The sequence below is a fragment of the Nicotiana tabacum genome, chromosome 10, assembly GCF_000715075.1.
Source record: "Nicotiana tabacum cultivar K326 chromosome 10, ASM71507v2, whole genome shotgun sequence".
In the NCBI taxonomy this organism is placed as follows: domain Eukaryota; kingdom Viridiplantae; phylum Streptophyta; class Magnoliopsida; order Solanales; family Solanaceae; genus Nicotiana; species Nicotiana tabacum.
In genome coordinates, this window is record NC_134089.1 from 86,389,015 (window position 1) to 86,412,507 (window position 23,493).

Consider the following 23,493-nt stretch of genomic DNA (forward strand, 5'->3'; position numbering starts at 1 on the left):
ATTTCCTCGACATCAGCAGAGGTTGTGTCCAATTTGGCCCCCAGTGCCGCATATTCTCTTTCGAGAGTATACCGTTCTGCGACGGTCGAGCTCAATTGTGCTCGGAGATTATCGTTAAACCTAGACCACTTGTCGGCTTTTTCCTTCACCACACGAAGTTGGCTCTTGACCGGCGCCAACTCCACCTTTTTAGATTCCTTCTCCGAGGCCAGCCGGTCCATCCTTCCCTTCCATACTTCGGTTTGGGCCTTGACCTCGTCGATCTTAGCCCATAGCTGGTTGGTCAGGTCTATCTTCTGTTGGACCTGCAAAGTTATATTGTTAGTCACCATGACTAGCTGCTCGTGTTTAATTCAAAGAGCTTTACCTTCTCAACCAGGTTGGCCTGTTCCCGCTTCAAGGTCGAGGCTTCCTTCTAAGCTTTTTCCAGTTTGGCCTGCCTCATCTGTTGTACACTAAGAGTCCTGTACATTTCCTTCTTGGGGGCCTACTCTTTGAGCTCGAACTTGAGCTGGATGATTTTTAAGCGATACCGGAGGAAGCTTCATTGTGAAGCACTGAAGCCTATAAAACAGTGAAATTAGTAAGAGACATCAAAGAAAAACCTAAGTGGGATTCATAAAGGGGTACGAAAGTATTAGCGCCTTACCCGATTCAGCGCATGTTGTGCCTCATTGAAGAGACTTGATGTGCCTGCCTCGTTCATCTTTGCATGGTCCTCCTCGATCACCAGGCATCAGAGGTAGCTGGCTATACCCACCAGAGCAGACAAGACCCCGACATCCTCTGGGACTATGAGAACAACCATTATCTTGCGCTCGGGGTCCACGCTCGGTGCGGGAAATTGTTTCACCAATCTTGGGCTCGAGCTCGACCCACCAACTCCCGGGGGAACATCCCTTTTCGGGATCTCCAAGTGACACAATCTAGAAAAATCGTCCAATGTGGACATGTCCATGCCATCGAAGAACGAATTAAGGGGATCATCTGAACCCTAAACTCCATCATTTGACTTTTCTTTGCCCGCTTAGGCCTCTTTGAGCACAGACTCGGTATAGGAGGGCATCTCGATGATGTCAATCACACCGGTCGCCTCATTCAGAATAGGGACGTCTCTTTGGGAAGTCACAACCTGCATCTCCCCCTCAGTTTCTCGAGTCAAAAGGGGCAACCTCGTGGCCCCTCTCTCGGTCATCACCTGCTCCCCAGCAGGGATCGATCCATGAGCAACGAAGATTTCTTTTTCTTAGGGCTCATCCCTGAGCCAGTAGAGAAAGTCGAGGTCTGGTACCCTAGGCTTGGTATTCTTCTTGGGCTTCCAAACTCGGGTGGCCGTCCTCTTCTTCCTTTTCGCCTCGGGATCCGGGGAACCCGAGGAATTTCTTTTCCTCTTCTTCTCTTCCTTCACGAGAGCCCTGAACTATCCCAAAATGGAGGGCTCGGCGGGTAAGGATGTATCCTCGTCCTCATCCAACGACCTAAGTTCAGTGGTCTTAGGCATACCTATGAGAGAAAAGAAAAGGTTAGCATTATAAAAGTTGGGGGCATAGTGAACCGTGGGTTGTCAGTATTATTCACAAAATGACGTAGGAGAATCACGATCCTCCAAAATAATGGGTGAATTTGTCCGAGGCACACCTCGTACCTTTTGCAAAAGCCAAGGTTACGGGATCTATCGGGCCCAGTGTGAAATAATAAGTATAAACACTTAAATACCCCTCCACATGGGTAGTAATATCGTCGTTAGGCCGGGAGATGACCATGTCTTTGCCTTCCCAGTTATAGTCCTCTCGGACTATGAGAAAGGTATCTTCAGTAACGGAGCTTATGTATCTCCATGCTCCCTCGCCTCAGTCTTGTTGAACAGAGGCCTTCTCGACCTTGAAATCATCCCTGATGGAGCAACCCCCGTGTATAAAGCTCTTTTCGGAGGCTTGGGAACTACCTCGGGGGCGACCGCCTCGGAACCCATGGCCGAATGGAAGATGAGGGAGCCACTTGTTGCGTTACGGACTTAGATGTTTTAGCCATTGTAATATGGGAAAATATGAAGACTTGAAGGAGAATATAAAGAATTGAAAGAAAAATATGAAGAATCGAAGTAAGAGTTTGAAGGTCAGAGAAGAAGATATGAAGGTCTCGGTTGGAAATTCCAGAAAAAATATGAAGGTTTGAAGGTCTGGGATAAAGATATGAAGATTCAAGAAACAGAGTATGGAGGTTTGAAAAATTTAAAAGCCATTAGAAAATTCAAAGGTAAAATCTAGGATCAGAAAGTGGAATAAATGCAAAGGGCGAAGCTTTTATAAGGGAGAAACAGTCAATGTGCGATGTTTCACATTCGAACGCGGCCAGTCGGTGACTCACATGTGGTTAGAGTCAGAACGATGTGACTGATAGGATGTTTCGGCTTATCCGTCACCTTGGTTGTAACATACGAAGGAATAAACCCGGGTTCATCTATCGTTTCCCATCGTTTCAGCAAACCTACTCTCCGAGAAATAAGGGGACTATCTGTATAAGGGTGAAATCGGGGATAACGTACACCCCGATTTCCTAGTGAACAAAACGAAGTCAGGGCATGAACATTCGAGATTGAAATCGAAGCTAGGAACTTTTTGTATCAGGGCCCGTGAAAAGTGAGCGAAGTGCTCGCCATTTGACCTAATAAAACGACGCATCCCTGACTCGGGACGAGTCTTGAGACTTCGGACGGCACAATGAGTGGTTGTACGCGATGGATAGAAGGCCGTGATATCCGCAACCAACCAGATATCACAGCACGGATCTTGTTCGATTGCGGTTACAGACCAGTAATTAATGAGATAGGAAGATTTTTACCTTTTAGACTTGCACTAAGGATGAAACTCTCCTACTATATAAAGGGGAGGTTTTTCTTCTTTGAGGTGGAGGGTAACACAGAAACCAAGGCAATACAAATTCATTTCTCTATTCTCTAGCTATTGTAAAGTTGTTACTTCACTGATTATTCCTTGTTCACAATTAACTTCGAACTAAGGGTCCGATCGAGGGCAAATCTACTGTTCAGCCTAAGTTTGAATCGGGCCGTAATATTACATTTGATTTGATTATTTATTCTGCCCTTAATTCATTTATCTAATATTTTTGATTATTTGTGTTGAATCTATCCACATATCCTTAAAACCGCGTACAAATTTAATTGTTATCCATTTTAAGGGTAAACAGATATTTTATACAGTATTATCGAAATTTCCAAATTACAGAAATAAGAAGAAAATATCTTGGACCGGACTTTGAATCGCTGCTTGCCATTCTTCTTCATTCAAATATTCAATATATATCTTCAAATACCAGTAGCATGAACAATATAGAATGTTTTAAGGACACAAGGAGGAGTTTACTATATCGACCTAAGAAAAGTGCAAAAGTCGGTCAAGATATCCGGACACTTCAATTGTAAAAAGGAATCTATCACTCGATACAATTAATTCTTCCGGTCATATAGTATTTTGTTAATGTACTTAAAATCATTTCAGGCATCAGTATACGTAAAAATAGAAGCTGTGTAAAAGAAGTTAGACGCACACATTAAAATATGTATGACCAGATACAACTCTTCTGGTCATATAATATTTTATGTAACCTAGAACTTGAACTACAATTGCTTGTGTTTTATAAAACTTTAAATACAACCAAACAACAACAACAAAATAGTGCTTGCTAGTATGAATGCATGTCTATGAATAAATCAATAAAAATATTAGTACAAGGAAACTACCAAGCAATGAGAACAGGAGCAACCACTAACGCCGTTTGGCTTTGATTTTGGTTGCGGGTTAGAGTCATGCATGTATTATTAAGGTAGGAATTACTTATAGAATCAGTAAAGTAATTTGTCTATGAATGCATGGCTTTGATATTGTTATGCAAGGATTAAATATACGGGGATTAGCTATATAAAAATTAATTATGCAGTAGTTATATAAAGATTAGTAATATAGGATGTACATGGGTATTACTTATTATTAGCCTACCTTATTCTATCAAACTTGTTAGTATATTTTAAATAAATCATTTAAAACGAAAAAATAAAATTTTGAATAGAGGGTATTTTGTTATTTTGTTTAGTAATATGTACAAGTTATCCCATTTTTTACCCTGTATAAATAATACATATATTTCCTTATAACTTATACATATAGTAGTTGTGCGGAAAAGAAAAACTTGAACCAAATATTGCATTAGCAATTATGATATTTTATGTGAAAAAAGAAAAAACCAACTAATATTATAATATAACTTATGCTAGATTTTATGTGCAGATTTTTTATTTAAATTTTAGTTTTAATACATGAAAAACTCCTCTCTAACATGATGAATCTTCAATTTGACTGATGGTAATAGAAAAACATAATAAAAATGGTATAGCAATATAAATTCGAATTAATTTAAACCTCAAAACGAATATAGAACATCGAACAAAAAAGCAAAAAAATACAAGCAACAAAGTTCGGAGGTAATTAAGGGGAAAGAAGGGTAAAAGTGGGGTGAATAGAATTAAAAAAACAACAAATGACTAGTAGAAGTTGAATGTGGACCGCAGTTATCGTTGTCATGATCAACACACAAATGAGAGAGACGGGGGGGGGGGGGGGGAAAGTTGTCGCGTAGCGAAAGGGGGCAATTGGAAAAGGAGCGTAGCGGTGTGTGTAATTTCACAAGAAAAGTGGGGGCCGAAACTGACATTCTAGCACAAACATGACGAGAAAAAAATCAAAGAATAAACAACACACAAAATTTCATTTTTTCAAAGAAGACCCACCCCCACCCCCTATATTAGGGATAGGTATCGGATAGGACAGCTTTGTAGAGTAACACCACCTTCACCTTTTTTCCATTCTCTTCTTTTAATTTCTAACACTGCTTCTCTCTATTTATATTTTATGTTACGCTTTTCTTATCGTCCGTTTGAATTGACTTATTTTAAGTGCTTTTAAGTTAAAATAATTTTTAAATTATTTTATAATATTTGAATAAAGTAAAAAAGTGCTTTTATACCTTTGTTTTTAAGCTAAAATAACAAAAACAAACCAAAAAACAAAAGTTAGAATTCCTAACTTATGACTTAAAAGCTATTTTGACTTAAAAACCACTTAAAATAAGCTCATCCAAACGGGCTCTTAGGCGGCTAAAAATAGAATAACAGTATGTTTTTACGTTTAGTTTTATTTATTTATTTGATGCATATTTTTATAATTATAAACATATTATATAATATATTTAAAATCATGAATTTAAAAATACTTTTGGTATATATAAAAAAATTCCTTTTAATCTTTTAATGCATTTAAGTTGAGTGCATTATTGATTTAAATTTTTTTATACAATAAGTAATAACGGCGGAGCAAATCTACATCATTATTACGAGTTCGATAGAACCTAATAACTAGAGTTTAAAATTTATCCTTATTTTTAAAAATTTACTTAATTTGTTCAAATAATTTATCTCAAATTCAATAAACTGCCATGATATGAAATTTAAAACTCATAAACTTAAAATCTTAAATTCACTTATAGTAAGTGACATATATTATTATAACTTAAACTACATTAATAAAGGTTGAAAAATATTTGTGCTCTATAGTCAAACCTCTTTATAACAATCTTGTTTGTTTCGAATATTTTTGAATGTTATAAAGAAGTGTTGTTATAAAGAATATATACTATAATATAACATAAAAATTAATAATAAAAAAGTTTAACTTTTATGATGAGGTGTTGTTATACAGGGATGCAGAAAGATATGATGGTATATCTTTTCAAATGGGATATCCAAAGTAAATATTTTTTGTTCTGTTTCTCTCTATTTCTCTCTCTCTTAATTTCTCTCTCACGCTAGCTAAATCACAGGGTTGGGGTAGGGGGTAAGGGGGAGAGGGTGAATAGTGGTGATTAATGGTACAAACCTGCTTTTTGGTGGAGAGAAGAACCTGATGCCTTCTTTTGATGTGTGAGTGGGTGGTGCTCTTTTCTCATCAAAACATACTCTCTTCTCTACACTATAGTATATCTCTTCTTTCCATCTTCTTATACTCACCTCAGCTACTACTTCTCCTCCTAGTAATACTTTTGGTATTTTATCTTCCTTCCATTTTTCTCATTATGTACTATCATCTTTAGTCTCACATAACAAATAAAATCAACAAAGTTTGTATCTTTCTCTTTTTTTTTTTTTTGGGTGGTTTTTGCTCAGACCCTCTTGATTTTTTCTCTTGGATGATCTTTTTCAGTTAAGTTATGTGTGGGTTTTGCTTTAATTTGAATATGGGAGTGGTTGTAGGTACTAGATGAGGTTTGAATATTGAAATTTCTTGTGATTTCATGATCTTTATTCTGTGATTGTTTGAGGTTTCTTTCTAGAGTTTGCAAATCTGGTCTCTATTTTTAAGTTTTGAACCTTGATTTCAGTGTGGTCGCTCTTCTTCTACTGTTCATTGAGACCAGCCAATAAAGATTTGATTTTGATTTCTGGGGTTTCTTCATTTCTCTCTATCTCCTTTTGATTTCCACTAATCTTGACCAAAGACTCATTTTTGTTATGTAGGGATCTCATATATTTGTTGTTAAACTCTTTAGATTTACTTTGTTTGGACTTGATTTTGGACGTGTATTAGTGCTTAGTTGTTCTCCAAGAAGCAAAACTTGGAGAAATTTTATGTACCTTTTTCTTGGGTTTGTCCACATAAAATAACGTTTCATGAGACTTGATCTACCTTCACATCTTTGCTTGTGGGTTTCTTTCTTTCCCAAAATTAGTTCTTTCCTTGTTCAATGGGTCTTTTAAACATAAATAGTTGGCTTCAGATTTACTCCTTCCTACCTTAGCTTAGCACATAAAATAACATTGTTGTTGACCCCTTTAGTCTTTTGTTGGTCTTTCTTGAAACTTCTTCTCAGCTTAATTAATCTCATGTTTTTAACTCTATGTTGCAGGCTGATTTTTTTTTTATATGAAGAAAGGGTAAAATCTTGGTGTTTTAGTGGTGGTGGGGTTTTGTTTTGTTGTCTGTGGAGAGAGGCCTTTAATTAGAGGCTACTGTTATGCTGAAGGCTAAGTATAATAAGGAGATAAGACTAAGTAGTAGTAGTCTTGGAAAGTATAATAATAGGAGCATCAGCAGCAGCAGCAGTTCTTGTGACTGTTGGGAAAACAGCACAAGAAAAAGAAGAAAGGAGAAGCTTATCAGCAGATGTTATCCATTGAAAAACTTGCAGCAGCAGATCCTTCCCAAATCTCTCTACTGAAAAGTAGTAGCAGTGATGAGAGGCCTCCTCCTTCTTCTTCTTCTTCTTCTGATTCTGATAAGAAGCAACTAGATCTGAACCATTTTCATGACAACAAACCACTCCCCAAATTCTCTTTAAGGTAAAAATATATCTATATATATCCTCTGTCTCTTTGTCTTTGGGTTTCTTCCCTTTTTATTTTCATCAGCTCTTCAATGTTCTACTATTGAAGGGGTTTTTAGTCATCTGAAGAATTTCTTTCTTGAGTCAGATCCACTGTTCTAATCTGATCTTTTGATTTTGGGAAACAAAAATATTTGCCTTTTTTAGTTGGTTGTCGTTTCCTCTCCTAGTCTTATTTCATGTAGCTATATGTTCCTTTCATATGATAAGCAATTACAGACTGTTGCTTTCTGCCAATTCCCATGCTAATTTTTGTTCAGGTTGTTGTTGATGACATATGATATGAATGTTTTCTAAACAGAAATGTTATCTTGCAGAGATTATGTTTTCAGAAGCCGGAGAAAGGACATAAAGACCAACTGGCCATTTTCTCAGAAAAATTTGCAGCTTTGTTTGAAGCATGGCGTGACAGATTTCTTACCCCCTTTTCAATCTGTTAAGGGATGTGCTGTAGATAATTGTTCGATTGACAAGGACAATATTATAGGAACTTGCATGTTAAGGTAGATGATGATCCTAGATGTATGTCAAAATTAGCTGCGGATCATAGAAATATTAGTGCAAGTCGATCTGATAAAGAGAAGGTGATCCGGTCAACGATAACCAGTCACTCTTGTTCTGAAATTGATTCAGATCCAACAGCTGAAAGGAATCCTAGCTTGGAAACAGAAGCTGTTGGGAAATCTGAGGGTAAAGGTCTTTTACCTCCCATGTCAAACAAGAGCGGGAGCACAGCACAACCACCAGCAGCAAAAAAGTGCAGATTAATAGTCAAGTTGGGAAACGCTACAGATCATGGAACGGTAGAAGAGGAAACTACCACCAGCAACAATTTCATGGCTTCTGAGGCAATGGCTTCGAAAGTATGTCCAGTTTGCAAGACTTTCACATCCTCATCAAACACCACCTTGAATGCTCACATAGATCAATGTCTCTCTGGAGAGTCAACAATCAAGTGGACAGAAAATTCTAATAAGGTGATTAAGCACAGGATAAAGCCAAGGAAAACGAGATTGATGGTGGATATCTACACAACAGCTGCGTGCTGTACGCTGGAGGATCTCGATAGGAGGAATGGAACCAACTGGGCCTCAAACCCGAGTTTGTGCGTTCGAGACACTGAGGTATCTGCTGTTGAGAAACTGGATAAACCTCCTCCTGTTAGTCATGAATGCACTGATAATGAAGGTGCTGTTTATATTGATGCCAATGGCACAAAGGTTCGAATTCTGTCCAAGTTTAGCGATGAGCAGCCACAATCATCAAAGCTGATTAATGATCCTCTTCAGAAAAATTTGGTAGACGGAGATAAAAGAAGCAAATTCATTTTGACAAATAAGAGGAAGAAGAAGAATCATACCCAGAGACAACACAAGCTTCTGAAATCTTCTCGTACTAAAAAGTTTTGCTTGTCCAAGCCCTATCACTGTCCCAAGGTATTTTTTCCCCATCCTAGATATAAAGAAGTTTGCCCCGCTTTGCCTTTGTTCTTGAAATCCTTTTAAAATCAAGAATATTACAAGTCATCTTTAAAATATTAAATGTAGCATATAGTGCAGTGAAGAAGCTGCAACTTTGAGGAGATTGGGAGAATAATGTTACATGTGTTTCCCGGTATCTTGGCCTTTAGCTTAATTTCATGATTGTTTGTTTTGGTGGTTGGTGAAACGGAGGGCTAGATCGCTTGGTACGGGAATGGGTGTGGGGGTTGGTGGAGTTTGCATGTTTTGAGAACTAAACCGTAGTAGTTTACAGCAAGCTTCTACTTACTTCGTTTCGTTATCTTTTATCAAAATTATATTGCTTTTACCAACTAGCAGTTCTATTTAAGAATAATTTGCTTAGAACTAATTTGCAAAATATTGTATGAACAGATTGAGGGTGGTCAAGATAGCACCTTTTCCCCCAGAGAAAATGTTGTCAAAGAGGATTGCTTAAATGCGCAGCTCAGATCTCCAGAACAGGTGGTATTAAATGGATTGGGAACCATAAAACAATGGGCATGTTCCAAGAGAACTGGCCTCACAAGGAAGATCAGTGATAAGGGCAACCATCAGCGTTCTGGAGGTGTTATGTTGACTGCCGTTCAAGATGGCAATGATGTGTTGCCTATGACTGGTTCATCTTTGAAGATAAGAAGCTCTCTTTACAAATCTCCAAGATCATCTGTTAATACTGTTTGTTTGCCTGAGAGTAGCCAAAGAAAGGGGGATGTGCTACTTGAGCCTCAAGATGAACATAGCGAGGAGCCTTCTCTGCAAAAGAAAGTGGATTTTTCATTGTCTCGATCTCAATTCCCATCTAACAAGAAGAGATCCCTAGTGTTACAAAGGAACAAAGAAAAGCATTTGAAGGTAGATGTCCATTCTGTAAACAATGGCTCCGGTGATCGTCCAAAAATAACAGTAGATCATGCGCTTTCTGTGAAAAATATGAGGGTTGGGAGAAACTCAGATCTACTAGAAAAGGCGGATAACTCTGAGATCAATGGTGAACCATCCACCTCTCATCCAGCATTCTCCTCGAAAGCTAGGAAGTTGGCATCATTGAGGAAGAACCTTTTGTCTGTCAGTGAAGGGCCTGCTCGTGGTGTTAAATGTAGCTTGAAGTGGAAAACAGCTTCCCCTAGGAAGTCTAGTATGCGCTGCACTTCAGAATCAGAAGAAGCTGTAGTTTGTCAAACTGAAGGAGAGAAACGTTGTATAAGAGGAGATCCCAGTGAAACTAAAGTTCAAGTGAGCAAGAGTTGTGATAGGGTAATTGTTAAAAGATCTAGAACTTTAAGCATCGGGGAAAATAGGGAGGGGGTTATGGTTTCTTATGTGGAGGGTACCCTGGGCTTGAAGAGCTGCTCACAGTCTTCAGCTGAGATTCATTCTGATAATGAAACTGGCAGCACTTTAGCAGGTGCGTCTGATGCTATGAGATCTGTGAAAGTGAATGATCAAACTCAGAATGACAAGACTATGGATCCAGCCGTTGCCTCGGAATTCGCTGCGAGGGGAGATTTTACGAGTTTTAGCAAGTCTTTGGATGCTGGATCTGATGAGTTTCAGCACTTTAGCAGGTGCACCAAAGCTGCAACACGTTCACAAGATCCTATTTTAGGTGTTGAAGAAGAGATGTTTAGTGCAGCGGAAATTGGGAAAAGTATGAGTGATCACAATCTCCATGACGATGTTACTGAATTGGGATGTAATGATGGTCAAGGGAATTACTTTTTGGAGGTTGATCCAATTCCCATACCAGGACCGCCTGGATCTTTTTTACCTAGTCCTGGTCGTATGAGCTCAGACGACCTTCATGGGAGTTCCTCATTAACCAGCAGTAAAATTCAATCTTCTGCTGATTATCCTGAATTCTTTGATCAAGATTCTTCTGGTTCCCCTACTTCTGCTGCATCAACAGTTTCTAACTCCACTATGGCTAGAACTGGCTCAAGATATTCGGACAAGTTGTCTGGCAATGGAAGGGATTCTTCTGAAAGTCTCAAATGTCACACAGCTGGCTGGGAAGATAAAAGGTCTAGCTTTTCTGGCAGCAGTACTGTTGATCTTCTTGTGGAAAATTCTGTCACTCGACTTCAGACAGCAAATACAGGAGACGATAGGGATGGACTGGACAAATTTAATGCAAATACATTCTTTCCTGGAAAAGGAGCTTTCAGATTTACAAATGATAAGCCATGTTGTTGTGTCAGGAAAGATGGAGCATCTCAAGAGTCGCAGCTCTTACAGCGACGGGCCACGGCACCTTCCCCTTTTCCTGCCAGTGAGAATCAGTTGAGGTGTGATTCAATCAGAAGACCTAATAATATCAGTAACTCATTTTCTCTTAGTGACTCGAGTTCAGGACCTGAAACAAATGCCACTAAATCATCCATTGGATATACTCAATTTGGAGTTTCTGCTGATTCTGACTTCAAGCTACCAACTCGTGATTCCGAGTCTTTTAGTCCATCTGCTTCCAATCCAGTTCTCAGGCTGATGGGAAAGGACTTAATGGTGGTCAACAAAGATGAAGACTCCCCACTGAAAAGATCATCTCACTCAAATTCCATGAATGACCTGGCAAACACTAGACTTGCTGATGTTTCTTGTGGCAGTCTTCGTAGTGAGGATCTCTACTCCTCTCGTCAGGTGGATGCACATAATCGTCTTGTCTCTCACTTGCCTCAAACTGGTGATCCAGTACAGCATTTTGATGTCAGGTTGTTAAATGGTTTCAAAAGTCGCGACAGTTACTCAAGGCCACAACAGCTGTCCCCTACATCTCCAGTCTCGATTTCGTGCAAGAGTAGTGGTAGCGGATTGATGGGTTCTGTTGGCAGACAAGACTATTTAGGAGGGTGCAATTTACATACTGTGCTCAATGGACCAAATGATGAGACATGTGATGGAAAGAAGTTCGTGGCAACTCCCGCATCTCATTGGCAAAATTCTACTTCAGTTGGGAATGCCGTCAAAGAAATTATTATAATTGATGATTCTCCAGAAAACGGGGCTGATTCTGCATACACCATGGGCACGGGGAGAAGCAAGTCGTCAACTGGTATCCAAATGCAGATGATCAGCTCGGGCTATACCTCAAAGTTTGTGAATTTCTGTGAAAATAGACCGTGTGGTTCTCCTTACAGCGGATCTGGAGTAGCTCAGAATGCGAATTTGCCTACTCAAATGAACGAGATTCCTGCTAAGTGGAATGGCAATCCGGAAGGTTGTAGTTTTGTTCGTCCAAGCTCTTTCTCGGCTTCCTCATCACCTGCAGGTCCTTTTAGATCATCATCTTTGTATTATTCTGCCGGCTTTTCATAACCAAGAATGTTGCCTTGCATGGGCATTTACTCTCATGACAGACAATAGAAACCTGACGCTTACAAAGCATAAATATAGCAGTCTGAACGAAAACACACACGGCAAGTTTGAGCAGATGAGTTATTCTAGATTTGCAGGTTTTGCTTTAATAGCTACTTGAAAAACTGAAAGTTCCATAGAGATAAAAAGCATTTTACTGAGGCCAGTTCGAAAGTTCCCTGGAGTCCTACTATGTATAAAAGTCTTTGAATAATGAGTTGTTCCGTGGATATGAACTTCCAAAGTGGTTTCTTCTTAATACTTCTCCTCTATGATAGTACTTTGCTTCTAAGAATAGTCTAATACATAGAATACTAACTTTGCTCTTTTAGAATGAGACGTACTGTTCTCACATTAGTGGGTTTTTAGCTATGGATTTAACTGACAGCGTAAAGAATTTTGACAATATCAGCGGATTACATGTAATTATCTTTAAGGTGACCTGATGGTATACAAGTCATTATATACTGACAACGTACATATAGAAGTTAAACTCTTTAGATGTATAATATAGGATGGACGTCAAAATTGAAGAAAATCAGGAAGTTTGAATCTGGGATAGTCTAGTTGAATGGAGAGATCAACTAGAACTACATACATAGAATATTACAGGTTGTAATGGGTTGTGTATCTATGAGTCAGTGGAAGAAAATGACTAGTAGTAAGTGGAACGACAACAGCTCATTATAAGTTGCCCTTTGCATGGCTATTATACAATTATCTTGATGTGACATGCATTCACTTCTCCGAGCATTTGCACGTTTGATGGTGAAACATCATATCCATCTCTTCTCCATTATCATGCTTCATGTTTCTGTTTCTATCTCAAACCATTTGATATCCATGAGTTTAGATCTTGTTATTTTTCTCATGGCGTTCGAATTTCTATATATTTCATGTGGCTATACTTGCTAGAACCTAGAAGCCACTAAAAAAGAAAAAGTAAAGAGATGTTTATATACTACGTTCATGGAGAAAAATGAAATAACTAGTTTTTCTTTGTAGATTCTTTAACTTTTATGCTTGGAGGAAGATGGTTGTTGTTTGGGGAGACATAGTTAGGATTTGAAGTTTATGAGTTCTGAATTTGTCAATCCGTAGCTTGGCTATAATGAATTTTCTAATACAAATATAAAAGTTAAGCAAAAAATACTGAGTTCGTCCGAACCGTAAGCCGTGAACCTTGGGGGTGGTTTGGGGAGCATAATAGTCCTTTGCTGTTGTTGCAGTGGTGGTGTACGTGTTCTGATACTTTGTATTATTGCATGCAGGAAAAAAGGCAGTTCATACACGCTCCTTTATGTCTCTTTCTATTTCTTATGGGATTGTAATGTACAAATACCCTTATATTAGGTAGTATTACTTGTTACTTGTTATTATATGATAAGTATTTAGATCCATACAGAGAAAAGGATTCCAAATCCTAATTCACGCATATATTAGGGTTTCTCTAATATTACTGCATATATCTACGTGAATTTTCTTCTATACTTTTCTCATTAATTAGTATGTTAAACCTAACTTTCTTTTTCATGTAGGATTTATATATGTTGCAAACTTTTATTGATAACGGAGTTGAAAGAAACGATGATGTTTAAACTTGTGGTCTTACATGCTTTATTATTTGTATGACTATAAAAATATGTCATTAAAGACAAATTGAGAATTTTAAGTTAAATTATTATCAAATTTAACAGTCTCAACATAAACATGCTACCGCATAAATTGTAGGAGTAACCATAAGTATTCTTTTCCCTAAAAAAAATATAGTATTGGTATCGTGGAAATTAAATAGTAGTAACCATATTAATCCAAGTAAGTGGGAGAAGTCCCAAGTGGTTAATTTGGTGTGTGTGTGGGGGGGGGGGGGGGGGGAGGGTTTGTAGAAGTGGATGATGATGAAATGGACAGAAGCAGGAAATATAGCCGTTGCAGACTTATAGCAAAATGAATTACTTAATTACGTTATCACCAATTAAGTGAATGTACGACCAAACTTGTGGCTGTCCCTTTATACACTACGCTGGAAGGAAGGGCTTAGTCAAAAGTAAACAAAAGAAAAAACAAAGATGACTGGTGTGAGATGTTTTTTTGGTGGAAACGTGGGTCCCCCTATTAGTAATATAATATAGTATAGTTGTCCTGTGGTTTATATCATCGATCACCTATACTAAATCATCCATATTCTACCCTGAATTCCTAATCGAGGTCTATTTAGTACTGTAAGTTTGTGTTGGTTAAGGATTTTAGCTGAAAATATTCAGATAGGGATGAAATATTTGTTGCCTAAGTAGAAACAATCGTTGTCTAAACTAAGTATATTCATGTGATTTGACAGTGAACCCGTGTGTGAAAAAATTAAAATAAACATGACACGATCTACGTGACATGAAAATATAAGCTGGAAGCATGCATTTGATCGATCCTAGAGGAATATAATGACCCTAAACAATAATGGCTATATGTAATATATTTATGGGACTGACTAATTTATTGAATGGTGTAAAAGCTTGATCGAAAACAAGGGCAAGTTTGTGAGGATTGATCATGAATACGAAGTTTATTGATCGTGAATATATGGTGCTGCAATATTATATATATATGGAATATGCATGGTATATTTTGGACGGTAAAAGTTGATCGATAAATTGCCTTCTCGTTTTAATATCCCCTCCAAATTCAGCTAATCTCAGTTCTCACTTTTCACCACCACGTTGCCAGAAAAAGAATTATTATGGGACCAACTTTCGCATCATCACTTTCTTGTTGTCATAATGAAGAGTTACTCCTATTAAAAGACAAAGACCCTCTTCTCTACTGTTTCAATACTAGTCATATCATTTGTTGTATAGCATTTACATTTACATTTACCTAACATACGCCATTCGTTGAATCATCAACTAATTAAGCAATCTCTTATTTATTTAATTTTGTTAATTAGGAAACAAAAATTTAATTAGGTTTTCGTTACAATGTGTATTTCCTTCAGAACCTCTGCCTAGATTCTAGACTAGATGCCTTTGTTTTATTAAATAACCAAGGTGCAAATCGAATGTCTCAACTCCAAATATTGGTTTCTAAGCACAATTTTTTTTGGGTGAGTAAGAAGGCATGCAGTAGTCTATCTAGAGATTCTAGTCTAGTCTCACGCCACTTGAATGCATTGTGTGCACCTACTTGCGTTAATTAATAACAAAGTAGTATTATTATATAATTTGATGTGTCCCATTACTTTTGACTTCCCCTCCCCTACCTATAATCTCCAAGAGCACAAAAAGATTAACTTTCCCTCGATGGTAGTATATTTACGTAAAAAGGAGAAAAGACAAAGGTTGACGGTCTTTCTCCTTATCCTAACCCATTTCCCCCCCTTTCTCCTCCCAAATATATAGGTTCGCAAAAAAATAAATAAAGGGAGTATTTTGGCCAATGTATTAAACGTTAGTGTTTTATGTCATATTTCATATGAAGTGGAGGTCTATTGAGTTTTGTAAAAATAAGAGAAGCTTTTTAAAATAATTGACCTAAACCATTCTATATATATTATACAGTGATAAAAGGAGAAAAACTATAGAAAGAGAAGTCGCTCTCTTGCCGAGCCGTCCATCAATAAATTATATATTCTGTAGTGGGATACTAAGAAAGTTGGGCATTGTGGACCACCTTCCTCCGTCTCAAAGGGGCCATTTTCATAAATGACCTTCATTTTTTTAAGATTGTTATTTAAATTCTGTCTGCATTATATTGTGGGTTAAATTTCTCCATAAAAATAAAAATAAAAATTCATCGAATTATTTTTAAAGCCAAAATTTAGCCAGCAGAGCTTTTTTTTTTTTTTTGGTTGAAGAAAATAGCCTTAAGAAAAGCCATATTGGTTAGGGAGAGGAATTGCGATGGCCAGGTTTTTGAGTGCATATTATTTTAATCCAAATATTTCTTGTATCAAAGGTGTCGAAATATAATGGCACTATGTTATTTGAAGAGTCAACTACAGCTTTTACCGTTGACTACAAATTACAGTCTAAAACACATGAGGCAAGCAGAAGGAAATATAAAGCCTTTGGTCGAGCAAACAATTCTTCAAACATTTCTTACTATATAAGTTATGATATAGAGTGCTTAATTATTATGTCCTATCTCCTGTGTCAAATATTAATTATTTTAATAAATTTTAATTTTCTTTAAAAAAAAAAGTCGTTTATGATAAGCTTTTAAATCTATGCTTGTTGTTTCAAAGTAAATTATTAATCAAGTAAGATGTTTAATGAGAAGTAAAGAATAGTTTAGACAAAATTTTGACGCCTATAATTAAGATTATTAAATGTATGTACAAATCTTAAAAAGACATATAATATGGACGAAAATAAGTTGTAGTACATATATAAATTTTACTTTTTTTTAAAATTAATAAATTCGTTTCATCCAAATTCATGAAAAACTAAATGAGAATCCTCATACTAAAAATTATAGTAGTAAATACTCCCTCCGTTCACTTTTACTTGTCTACTATAGTAAAAATATATTCTTATTTTACTTGTCCACCATATCTAAATCAAGAGAAAGACAATTTTTTTATTTTATGTTTTATCCTTTTCATTAATTGCTCATTTTCAAAATTATTTGTCAAGACTTGTTGAAATGCTATTATTATTATGGATTATATGATAAAATATATAATACAATTATTATTTATTAAGGGACATAAAAAATTCAAAGTGAACAAGGAAAAGTAAATAGAAATATATTGCTCCGCTGACTGAGACTCCAGATTGTCGTGGAGCTCGACTTCCGTACTTCGCTCGCTTCCTATCCAAGTGTTTAATTTTCTTTTGATTTTACTATTCATTGAATTATTTTATTATTATTTGGATACAGAAGTCAGAGGTTAGGAGAAGAGAAAGGAAAATGTCTTAGTTACATTTGCACCTTTACACCTCAAAATGCAATGTACTTTAGCTGTATTTCTACATATATTACCGCTCAAATCCTCTAATTTTCTATTATCATTTCTAGTATTGCAGTTTAACTTTCTCTCTCTTTTCTTTGAATACTTATTTTATACTTTCTCTATTTCGTAAAGATTGTCCTTGACACAAATTTTAATAAAGAATGGAAAACTCTTGAGATATATGGTCTTAATTAAGCCATAATAATTGTGTGATTGTAAAACTTTTGAAAGTCTTAAACCTGGCATAACATTTATGTGGCTATAAATACTTCTCATTAAGAAAATATTAAAAAGTAACAATCTTTTTTAAACGGACTAATAAGGAAATATTGTCAATCTTTTTGAAACGGATGGGGTATTGCTTTTCAAAATTTAAGATTTATGAAAAATTAATTCAGCCAAGTTAATTAAAAATTTGATAAATTATTTCTGCACTGGGCAATTACGTCATAATAAATGCATAACACATCTATATAGTTTCATCTCATTTAATTTCTTAACCATAATAATTTGATGAGGTTTTATGGAGATACTATGTGCTGATAAACTTTTTAACCATCTTTAGTGTATTACATTCAAGCCTTATCTAAATTCCCATATTAAATAAAAGAGCAGGAATTAGTAGAGTTGAAAAAGAGTGGTATTTATTAGGGCCAAGTGAGACATGATTTAGAGAAAAATGAAAAGATGATAACTTTCCTACCATAATCGACGTGTAGCTACCGACTCAAAATTCTGTATTTAGTTGCATTTTAATTTGAATAAAAATATCATCAGTTAAAATCCAAATAAAAACTCCAGAATACCATGAAAGAGTTCGAAGCTCCGATGAAATTCAATCAAGTGTACCAGAGTTTCGAACTTTCATAATTGAACTCTAGTATAATCTGCTGAAATTTAAGGATACTCCAGCACAGTTTCATCGTGGCTATTAGTCCTTTTTTTCTCCGGAGAATGGTATCTATTGGGGCCAAGTCAGGAATGATTAGGACTCAACTTATATTACCCAAGCCCATTTCTCTATATGGGAAAAATTACTCTCTTTCTCAGTTGGCCTAATATTCTAATTAAATTGGCCCTATATTTTAGTAAAAATAGCACAGGCTAACCAGTTTTCGGACTGGTCATTCAAAAACAGCCAGCATTTATAAAATCATAGAAAAATAGTCACTATTTTGTTGTAACACGAAAAGTTCCAGCATAATATACTGAAGATTGGTGCATCTGTGTATGAACTTCCAGCATATTATGCTGGAACTCCAACACGCAGAAAGTTCCAGTATAATATACTCGAGATTGGAGCACCTACGTATGAACTTCCAGCATAATATGTTGGACCGGTATATTATACTGAAACTCCAGTATAAGTTCCAGTATACTGGAGTATTTTTTCGGATTTTGAACAATGTTTTGTTCAAATTTATCTTTACATAAAGGCTAATTTTCGATTACTCTTGAAAATGTGACTATTTTTGAATGACCACTTGTAAATTTGGCTATTTTTTAATTTCTCCCGTATATAAAAGAGAAATTTACATGAAAATACAGTTAGAGGAAATACTTTTCACCCGCCTATTTTTGAATGACCAATCCGAAAACTAACTAGCCCGTGCTATTTTTACTTTATATACGGCCTTCCAGTAGTGTACATAGGTCCAATTTGTTGAAGGCAAACCAATCAAAACCTCAAAAATATTATAATATACTTTTATTCTCAAATTGAAAGTATCAATTTATTATCTTAACGTATCTTTTAGTAGTTCGGAGTCTTCATAGAAACATAATGCGCAATTTGTATGTGGAAAATAAGTGTTTTTTCCTTTTATTTTTCTCCAAAAACCTTTTCTTTTCAAAAAAATTGTCCAGGCAAGCGCAGCTAGTATTTAATTCTTGGGCCATATGTGAAATGATGAAATTTGGGGTAGGGGTAGGTATAATTTGGGCAAACCCGAAATTCAAACCACAATTCGAATTTTTTTAATTTTTGGTTTGGATTTTCGGATTATGGATTGGATTTTGGAGTTAATTTTTAAAAATTTTGGATTTCGGATATTGTATTTGCTACTTTGGATTTATGGATATCCGAAAATCTAAAAAATGTATTCTTTATATTTAGTCCATTATCCATATGCCAAAAGTAATAAGTTAAATACCTTATCCATTAGATATTATCTCATATATTGAATATTAATTACAAAGTTTCTGTCATAATATTTTTTATTGGACGTGGTTTTACATTGTTACTTCTTATCGATCGTACTAATTTCCCTGTTGCATTTCCTTGAATATTTTATTTGGTTGATTGCAGTGAGAATGAGGAACTTTTCATGCGGTTTAACATGCGTCCTTCGTTTGAATTTTTATTTTCGTAAAAAGAAGAAACATCTCAACTTATATTCTCAAAATCGAAAATCCAAAATATCCAAACCGATTAGTCCGAAACCGAACTTAAAAGATTCGATCCAATTCAAACTTTTTTGGATTGAATTTGGACTGTCATTTATTCAATCCGAAAATCGAAAATCCAAACCGAAATTTTCATATTCAATCTGAACTGTGCGAACGCCCCCCTCCTTACATATATACCCCATTAAAGTCATACTCACGCTGTATAAAAATTTGTAAATTTACTCACTTTAAAACAACTTCACACATAGGGTTTTAAAGTTGCAAAACTCTTATGTTAGGCATATCATGAGATCAATCATTTTTTTGCCGGAATTCAGTCAAAAATGACTAAAGTTTAGTTATTTTTTTTTACCTGAACTTCAGTCATTATTGCCTAAAAATAAATCTGAAATTAGGCTTGATAATCCCTATTTCAGACATTTATGTCTAAAGTTGCATCTATAGTACCCGTAATTGAATTTTGCATATACTTTATTTAATACATAAGTAGATTTTTCCCTATTTTTATGGAACTCAGCTGATAGAGGTATTTGATATAACTTGGGTTTAAATCCTACATAGTTCTGCAGGATCTCATTGCAGGCCGGGTCAATCCGCCGATAGTAGATATTAAAATTGACTCAAGAACCTAGGTATTTATAACGATCAGACCGGTCAATTTGAGCTTTAAAGTTCCTCTTAGTGATTCTGAGTAGTTTCATATTGTGTATTATGACTTGTGTGTGTGGTCGGATTTGAATTTCAGATGTTTCAGGATGAATTTGGATAAGTGATTCTCTCTTTAGAAGCTTAATTTAAAAATATTGACTGAGGTTCGACTTTTGTGGAAACGACACCGTAGCGGTATTTTGATGGCTCTGATAGGTTCGTATCGTGATTTTGGACTTGGGCGTATGCCCGGAATCGAATTTGGAGGTTCGTAGGTTGATTTGTGTTGTTTTGCCGAAAGCCTTAAAAATTCTATAAGTTTGACCGTAGGTTGACTTCATAGCTATTGTGTTTGGATTTCCGTTTCGGTTCCTGGAATAAGTCCGTTTTTTATTTAAAACTTGCCCGCAAAGTTTGGCGTCATTTCGAGTTGAATTGATAGGAATCAGACGCGCGTTTGTGTTTTTAGAAATTCTTGAGTTTCATGTTGAATTCATATGTTTTGAGGCCCGATTCGTGGTTTCAGATGCTATTTTGATGATTTGATCGCACGAGCGAGTTCATGTTATATTTTTAGACTTGTTTTGATATTTGGTTTAAGTCCCCGAGGGCTAGGGTGAGTTTCGGATGAGTTGCGGAGTGTTTGATAGAGTTTGAGTTCTGTTGTTTTTTCCACAGGTGTCTCAGGTCGCGTATTTGCAAGTTTGGATCGCAATTGTGATGTTAGGCAAAGTCTTCTAGGTTTGCGTTTGCGAACCCAGTGTTCGCAATTTCAATGGGGCGCCTGGGGGGAGCTGGTTCGCATTTGCAATCTTCTTGGTCGCATTTGCTAAGTGTCCATGTTCGCATTTGCGAACAAATCATCGCATTTGCAATGACAACACGTGTGTGAGGGACTTTGATTTTGCGATAGTTTTCTCGTATTTGGGGGGTTCGCAACATTTGCGACACCTGCGACAAGACAAAAAATTGAGGGACATTATTTTTTAACCTCATTTTCATATTTTGGAACCCTAGACTCGGTAGAAGGCGATTTTGAAAATGAATTTTCATCTACAAACTTTGGATAAGTGATTCTAGTCTATTTCTGATCGTATTTCATCGACATATCTTAGATTTTAACATCAAAATCATGTGAATCAAGTGAAAATTTGTGAAACTTTATCAAGTTTTTGAAAAATAAGAATGTGGGTTTTGAGAGTCGATTTGGACTCGGATTTTGAAACTAATCACATATATGAACTCGTGGGGTTATGGGTAGTCAAAATCTACCATTGGACCCGAGCTTTGATCGGGCGGGTCCCGAGTTGACTTTTGTTGACTTTTGAGCAATCGTGCAAAAATCGTAACTTTAATTATTGGAATTAATTTCTCTTGCATTATTTGATGTTGTTGAGTCAATTTTGATTAGATTGAGCCGATTGGAGGTGAATTATAAAGGAAAAGCTATTTTTGAGAATTGATTGAGGGCTTTTGAGGTAAGCATCTTGCCTAACGTTGTATGAGAGAATTACCCCATAGGGATTGGTTGTTGTACAATTTGAACTACGTGGAAGACGTGTATACGAGGTGATGAGTGTGTACATGGATTATATATGAAAATTTGACCGGCTTAGACTCTTAGATGCTTATGTACATTAAAATAAAGTTGTCTTATCATGTTAAATCCTCCATTGCCAAATTTACTCTTACGTGTCTTATTTGAAGTTGATTGGTTCATGTTCTACCATTTATTGCTAAATATACTTTTATATGCCCAAATTGAAGTTGTTGCCCCTTTTATTGCCATGTTATCTCTTCCGTAGTTGATTATCCTTAATTGAAGTTATCGTTCACTTCTGTAGTTGATTATCCTTAATTGAAGTTATTGTTATCTCTTTCGTAGTAGATAATCCTTAATTGAAGTTATTGTTATACTTTCGTAGTTGATTACTCTTATTTGAAGTCGTGGCTACATGTTATTTCTCTTATTATTGAGTTGTTCTTACTTGGAATCATTGTTACATGTGTATTTAATTGGAATCATTATTACGTGTTGTCTCTCTTATCGTTGAGTCATTCTTATTGGGAATCATTGTTACATGTTATCTTTCCTACTGTTGAGTTACTCTTATTTGATATCGTTGTTACACACTATCTCTCTCATTGTTGAAACTATTGTTACTTGTCATGTCTTTCATTGTGAGCTCGTTCTTCCGTATCTTTGTGTTCTGTAATTCTTGTGTTGATTTACTTGTCGTACTCTTGTATTATTGTTGTTGATATACTCAGTAGGGGTGGGCGTTCAGGGAGTTCAGATTGGGTATGAAAATTTTGGTTTCGATTTTTGATCTTCGGATTGAAGAAATGACAATCCAAATCCAATCCAAATAAGATCGGATTGGATCGGATTTTTAAGTTCGGATTCTAATTAATCGGTTTGGATATTTTGGATTTTCGATTTTGATCTTATAAGTTGAGATATTATTTTTAATAAATATCTAAATGAAGGACTCGTATTAAATTGCCTGAAAAGTTTCTCATTCTCACCACAATCATCCAAATAAAGTATTCAAGTAATAAAATTATTATCAAGGAAAAGTGATCGCTGCCAACTCCACACTACTAAAAGGTAGGAAGAAAGGGTCGCAATAGCTTTTACCCGATATAAGGGTCGGGATCGATTTCCACAAGAAGTTAGGAATGGAGTCGAGTATCTATCTAGACTAGAGTTGTGTATTTGTTCCTAATGTCACTTCCATACATTTTTGGGTTTTTGATTATAAACTACTATTATCAAACTATTAATTGAAACTAGATTATGCTACGAGATAATTGCTAAGTTGTATCTAATGGGAAGAAGGGCACTAGGGTCATGACATTACCTAGGTGGCTAATTGACGGGTAGATGTTACTAAGGTTCGATTGACATAATTGGGGCTTATGCTATAACCACTGCACAATTTTACCCACTCTCACACCTCTCGGTAGAGAGAGTCATTTTGCACAATTGACTCTCTCTAGACCAAATGGGTAGGCAAATTAGCTCAAGCAACTAGGTTCAAGTTGGGTAATTACTCTCTCGAGGCTTAACCCTTTAATTGGGACTATCAATTCCCTTGAGTCCATCCCAATTCCTTGTTGGGTCAATTTTGGAGACTTAGGCTCTCTTTCTCAAGAAGAGCCAAGTCAACTTAGCACAAA

The 23,493-nt window shown here is 36.2% G+C and overlaps 1 protein-coding gene across 1 annotated transcript; it reads left to right on the forward strand.

Annotated features, from left to right (window-relative positions):
* Positions 1–5,958: 5,958 nt before the first annotated feature.
* On the forward strand, positions 5,959–12,535 carry LOC107806080 (uncharacterized). The gene is made up of 5 exons (XM_075223831.1): positions 5,959–6,114; positions 6,976–7,408; positions 7,770–7,931; positions 7,973–8,888; positions 9,327–12,535. Exons 2-5 carry the CDS (start codon positions 7,233–7,235, stop codon positions 12,264–12,266), a joined length of 4,194 nt encoding a protein of 1,397 aa, XP_075079932.1. The 5' UTR covers positions 5,959–6,114; positions 6,976–7,232; the 3' UTR covers positions 12,267–12,535.
* The last annotated feature ends 10,958 nt before the right edge of the window (positions 12,536–23,493 follow it).

Bases quoted from the DNA above. Each gene is read 5' to 3' on its own strand.
- LOC107806080 (XM_075223831.1), top strand. From the start codon at position 7,233: ATGTTATCCATTGAAAAACTTGCAGCAGCAGATCCTTCCCAAATCTCT. The intron at 7,409-7,769 runs GTAAAAATATAT...GTTATCTTGCAG, and splicing joins CTCCCCAAATTCTCTTTAAG to AGATTATGTTTTCAGAAGCC. The intron at 8,889-9,326 runs GTATTTTTTCCC...TTGTATGAACAG, and splicing joins AGCCCTATCACTGTCCCAAG to ATTGAGGGTGGTCAAGATAG.